General features: G+C 41.8%; 1 protein-coding gene across 3 annotated transcripts in view; it reads left to right on the top strand.

Moving 5' to 3' along the window:
• The window catches only part of LOC119274665 (arsenate reductase 2.1-like), a 6,650-nt gene extending 972 nt beyond the window's left edge, over positions 1–5,678 (top strand). The window contains exons 2-4 of one of the 3 annotated variants that reach the window (XM_037555396.1): positions 3,335–3,548; positions 3,629–3,767; positions 5,192–5,678. In XM_037555396.1, the coding sequence (XP_037411293.1) occupies positions 3,466–3,548; positions 3,629–3,767; positions 5,192–5,362 (393 nt within the window). In that variant the 5' untranslated portion in view covers positions 3,335–3,465 and the 3' untranslated portion in view covers positions 5,363–5,678. Of the gene's footprint in view, positions 1–3,177; positions 3,549–3,628; positions 3,768–5,191 lie in introns of those variants that run through there. The other 2 variants (XM_037555404.1, XM_037555390.1) reach the window with 2 other exon arrangements.
• The last annotated feature ends 651 nt before the right edge of the window (positions 5,679–6,329 follow it).

Below are 6,329 nucleotides of genomic sequence, written 5' to 3' on the forward strand. Positions count from 1 at the left end.
CCCCAATGATTGGTGGTGGCCCATGTGCACGATTATTGATGGAGGTTCTTCGAGCAGATCCGGATGAAAACCTTGATCTCGGCTAGTTGTGCAGATAAATGGCAGAAACTAATATATCTAAATAACATACATACTATAGTTTGAACACACAATTATGAATGGTTCCAGGGAAAACGAGAATGAAGTAGAAGTGTTTAACAGAATGATTTGCTAAATATGCAAGAAAAATGAATCTGCCTACAACACTACAATGAAGAAAAGAAATATTCTGGACATAACTCACCCAGCTAGTTCCACTTAATTAGTTATATACATTAGTCATCTACCAGGATCAGGCCATATAATCATTTGTCAAGAATAGTAATACCCTTCTTGCTCAAATATATATATGCCAACAATATTAGTTATGGGGTTTTCTCTTCATTTATCTGCTCACCTAAAAAGACATTAGACAACCACTATTGTTGGCGTCGGCGATGTCGTATGTTGCTGAAGATGTGGTCGCAGCAGATCATGGTGCAGCAGCTCGACTGGATCAAGGCACACTGGTAGGCGCTATCTTCAAGGAGATTCACGCCCTCGCCGTGGTGCACGAGTTAAACGGCGCTCTCGTCCAAGATACAATGATCTCGTATCTCCTGTTGTGCACTCAAGAGGAGATGAACCAGCAGGTTCTCACCAACGTAGCTCTCTCTATGCCAAGGTTCAGATGTATGTGGAGGAACACCAGATGAGATTGATGCAGAGGACCTACCATACATGGCTTTATATATAGACCTATCCTTAACAAGAAGATCTTATCTCTTGGCCAGCAAGTTTCAAAGCTATCAAAAGCTCAATTCGTTGGCTAAAATATTAGGACATATTTGAGTCAAAGCAAAGCGATTCAAACAACCAAAGCCATAACAAAAAAATGAATAGAGGATCATGTTGAGAGGCGTCCCATCAGAACAATCGCAGAAGATATACCTGTCCAGCTAGCCAAATAAAAACAGAGGATACAATCTCAACGGATAACAACCAAAATTTACAAGTTCCTTTGTAACTTTCTTCAGAAAAAGGAACACTGAAAGCCTGAAGAAAACTAACACTGGAACAAGCCTGAACATTACTGAATTCCAACAACTATTGCATACAAATCGTCTGTGTTATATTCAGAAAAAGGAAAATAAGCTGAGTCTGTAGAGGGTATGTAGTATATTTAAACAAAGCAAAAAAGAACATCCCTTGCAATATATTTTGTACCAAGCAAAGAAACAGAATGTGCATACACACACATAAAAATTGTACAGTACTGGACCTCTTGTAACTTTCTTACATCAACCAGGTTTCTGCCAGAAAAAGATGCCGATCACACACAACAAGGAAATAAATATTTGGGGTCTGACCTGAAATTTGGATGTGGAGCTACCAAACAAAGGAGAGGAGTCGATGACAAAGAGACCTGTTATAGGTGTCATCCAGAAAAAAATAGTAGAGGGAGTAAGAAAGAGAATTACCAAAAAATAATTCAAACACACATATACATTTTCTTTATAAAAATATCATAAACACTAAAGTAAGTATCTAAGTTATTTCCCTCAAAGCCATACATGGGAAGCAATTTTACATGACTGACCCTAGTTAAATATATTGTATTTTTACAGCCACCAAACAATACTTGATTCATACCTTGGACTGCACAATGAGAACTTTTTTGTAGACCATTTCTTTGTAAATTTTGTAATGGAGTTGGAGTGGTCTTCCTTTTGCTTATTCGGGACAGTAAGAAGCTTTATATTACACTTCTAATGGTAGCTCTAGAAAGAGAAACATAGAGCTGCTCATGTGAAAATACCGGTTCAGAGAGGTATACACCAACATTTTCAATACTCAAAATTTCACTCCACAAGAAGATTTTGGATAATTAATTGAAATCAAACATTGTTACAATGGATACTGCTTATGGATACAATATAAGGCTGTTCCATCTGTTACCACAGTCACATATCAAATTGCACAAGTAAGGATTGTATAACAGAGATGAAGCAAGGGGTTCATGAGAAGTAGAGAAGATTCCACTATTCATCCACACCAAAACCATGGTCCTTGAAAAAGTAGATTAGATGGAGAATGACAGTGACTCATGCCTCCTCACACTCCGTTCGAGCTAAAGATTACGTGGCTTCTTGGGGATGTAGTTTGAGCAGCGTGAGTCCCATATTCAACTACTCCCTCTGTAAACTAATATAAGAACATTTAGATCACTCCTTTAAACTAATATAAAAGCATTTAGATCACTACTTTAGTATTCTAAACACTCTTATATTAGTTTACGGAGGGAGTAAATGACATGAGTGGTTTGTAGACAGTATGAGATAGGCGTGTCGATTTGAACTTTTGGGTGACGGAAATTTTTGACTTGGGACTGGGAAGGAGAGGGACTATCAGAGCACAGTACCTTCACGTAAATTATCACACCAGATTTTGCCATCTCCATCTCCAAGACGGAAGGAGGAGGATGCGGGTCTGGACTGTGGAGCTTGTGGGTGGTGCTCCTGTTGCAAACGGCATAGAGGTCCTGGGGAGCAGCTCAAACTCGAATTAGACGGACGTGGAGCGCGTCGATGGGAAGGAGGTGAAGCTTGTGGGCGCTGGCGCTGCTGCATGAGAGCCATTGCTGAATCAGGGGGCGGACGATGCCGGTGACGTACTTGCCGATGTCAGCGCCGATGAGATGCGGTAGGGGGAGATGGCGGGCGGAGGGGCTTCTGCATCAAAGAATGAGACAGAAGAGGTTTCGTGGACCTCGGGGACAGACGGCGCCGGCGGCGTACATGCCGACATCGGCATCGAAGGAGACAGGGTAGGGGAAGAAGAGATAACAGGTAGGAGGGGGAAGGAGGAGGGGGAGGTGACATGAGTGGTGGGGCTGCTGCCGAAGAGGAATTGGGAGCGGCCGGCGCCGGCGGCGTGTGAGCGACAGCGGCAGTTGGCCAGTTTGGTTCCACTGTGTTCTCCCCTCTTCGAGAAGGATCGAATGCCTCTATAGTTTCCTGGTTGGGTGAGTTGGGGATCGATGGAGCAGGACACAGAGCACAAGGGCAGATCCTGTATCCGATGGTCGAAAATTGTAGATGGCAGGCACACCATCACCATCAACTCGTATTTTTATAGGAATAGAAATATTTTGGGTTTGCAAATGTCCCTGTAAAATTATCTTTTCGTCCTTTAGACCTCGTTCCTAAGATTCACAAATTTCTTTATAGTCCAAGAGGTATTATTCCTGTATTGTAACTTTTCATTCTACACCCTACATTTGCTGTTGTTTTCTCTTTCTTTTCATTGCATACAGAAAGTAGAATAAAGTGCGAATTTCTTGAAGAGAAAGAAAGCGAAATTCTGCAGAAATATTTAGGTCTTCTTAGATCTCAATCCAAAAGCGTACGGAGGGAGGAGGATTTGATTTGGAGGATTCATTCGGGGATGGCGCGAAGCGTGTCGTACGTGTCGGCGGCGAAGCTGGTGTCCATGGCGCGGGGGAACCGGGTGGCCGTCATCGACGTCAGGTAACAGGAGACCTCGCCGGGGCCGCGCGCGCCCTCCGCCACCGCGCCGATTTGGGAACTGATGATTGCTTTTTCGGAAGGGATGAGGAGAGGAGCTATCAGGCGCACATCGCGGGGTCGCACCACTTCGCCAGCGGCAGCTTCGCGGCGCGGCTGCCGGAGCTCGTGCAGGCCACCAGCGGCAAGGACACCCTCGTCTTCCACTGCGCGCTCAGCCAGGTGAAGATCCCCGCCTCCTCTCGTCTCTAGAACCAGTTCCCCTTTGTCGACAGTTTACTTGACTTGTCGAAATACAAGGAAATCAGATTCTCAACACACACACACACACACACACAGCACTGCGCAATCGACCGGGTCTCCTATCGCGCGTTCTTGATTCACTACAGATTTCTACGGGTATGTGGTCGGGTGACAATTGAGATTATGCAATCGTGGTTACTAGCTCGTTGGTTAACCTTGGCCAAATTTTCATCTGGTCTTCTTCTCTCCTAGTTAATTAGCGCGTTGGTTAACTTTGAAGCCCTGTGACTTTGTTGGAATTAAGGGATGCGCATGTGCTGCTTTGTGTGTTAAAATGCTGCTTGCTCGAACCCTAGGTTCAGTTTTAGACACTTGAGGATTTGAATCAACAATCAGGCCATTTTCGGTTGTCGTTAAGGCGCCTTTCTATACGGTTAATGTCTGTCGTAGTTTGTTTCAAAACTCTAGTTAGTTATGTTCCTGTTAATGAATTCCCTTCAATTGTTTCTGCTTTGTGAAAGTTCATGTTAATGAATTCCCTGGAAGAAATTTCACCCACCTCTTCTACCTGGAACATACCTCCGATAAAACATTTTGTGCTTATTGAAGGGGTGTCTGGATATTCTTTTTGTGGATATTTTCCGTGTTGGATAAAGTGCAAACCAGCGAAAGCCTGCAGATATGTATCAAAAGTCAGCTTTATGCTAATGTCAAATCAGAAATTACACTAAGTTGACTCTCTGCATAATTGTATGCAGGCTTCGCGGGTTGCCTGCGTGCATCCATATATATTAGTGGTTCAAGCCTAGGATATTTCATTTGTCCCCACCTTGCCAGTAGTAACCACAAATGTACAGAAACTAAAAGATGAGATTCAGAACCACACGTACAAAATGTGAAACAGAGGGGTAAATCTAACGTGAGCTCGCAGACTTAACCACGAAGGGGGTAACAGTGAGCAAAGTAGAAGTACAATCAGCTGAGCATGGACAAGCCTGAGACACCTGAGTTCTTGGATGCAAAACATGTCTTGAGCAAAAGTTCATGTTCTGTTTCTTGCTTTATAATTGTATTGTTCTCTTCTAACATAAAAGGTAGTTGGCATCGTTAATTCATCTGATTTCATACACTAGCTTTAGTGTGACATTTGTTTACATTTAGTTAGTTCCAATGTACCATCTAAGTTTATGCTTCTAGAACTTACTCTTTTCCACTGTCCAGTGATGTTCATTTCTTAGTATGTCAGTCATATCTTCGATCATGTTGATTCTGCGATAGCATTTCAGTATATGGTTGTTTACATAGGTAGGATAAGAATTAAATAAAATCTTGGTATCCCATGTTCTTTATTTTGTACCATATCTTTTGTTTATCATCTTACATGTTTTGTCACCACGCCCCAGGTGCGAGGTCCGTCCTGTGCTCGGATGTTTTCAGACTATCTATCAGAGTCCAAGGAAGATTCGGGGATAAAGAACATCATGGTGCTTGAACGTGGGTTCAATGGATGGGAGATTTCTGGCCAACCCGTGTGCCACTGCAAAGATGCTCCTTGCAAAGGCACATGCTCTTGATCTTCTGGGCTACCATCTGGTCCATTTCTACTCAGCTTTTGAATGATCTGCGATTCAGCATCGCTGCTGAGCTAGTCCTTTCTCATTGATATGTTGATGCATAACAATCCATTGAATTCCGCAATGGCATGTCTTGAAACATTTCATTTACAAATACATGACATCTTTTTTCAGATGATATATGTATATGGTATACCTAAACTGTTACATGCATACGTACCTTGCGTGAAAAATCTTCTTAAAATGTACCGGGAAGTCTGAAGATGCTTGTACCGTTTGAACTAGGCATGTTAGTTTTTGAAGAATGTTCAAGTTTTATCCTCTTCATTCACATGGAGCTATGCAATCCCAACATGATTTCATAATCACTTTTATTTCTCTTTCTTGAAAAGTGTTCTAGGCTTTTCCTTGTTGGGAATTGAAATTTTATATTCTTTCGTATCAATTATTGCCCCTGCAGTTCTTAGAAAATGTCTTCCCAATATAATTGGACATAGAGGGTTAGGTTTCATATCTGTAACAATAAAATCTACATGGAGATAATTAATATTGGCAAGCACAAGAATATCTTCAACCTTCCAATTGGTTTCTTTATGGTGCTATCTGCCAAGTGGACATTAAGTTCACATTTAGTAAGGGGTTTTAATCCAAGTGCATCATATGGCTTTTTAGAAATTATGGATACACTTGCACCTAATCAAGCATCATAGGTAAAGTTATTAATGCTAATATTTATGGATGGTTCCCAACCATCTTCCAACTTCCTAGGGATCAAAGCTTCTTTATTATATTTCTCTTCCCAATCAAATAAGACAACTTCACACATATATTTACTGGTGTTATAATTAAATCCAACAGCCTCTGAATCAGTGGGGTCATCAATGCATAAAGTTTTAACCTCTTTAAATCTGCTTTTCTCAAGAATTTCAGATTCATGGTTCTCCTCTCTCTCTCTCTCTCTCTCTCT

Source organism: Triticum dicoccoides, chromosome 1A, assembly GCF_002162155.2.
Source record: "Triticum dicoccoides isolate Atlit2015 ecotype Zavitan chromosome 1A, WEW_v2.0, whole genome shotgun sequence".
NCBI classification, from domain to species: Eukaryota; Viridiplantae; Streptophyta; class Magnoliopsida; order Poales; family Poaceae; genus Triticum; species Triticum dicoccoides.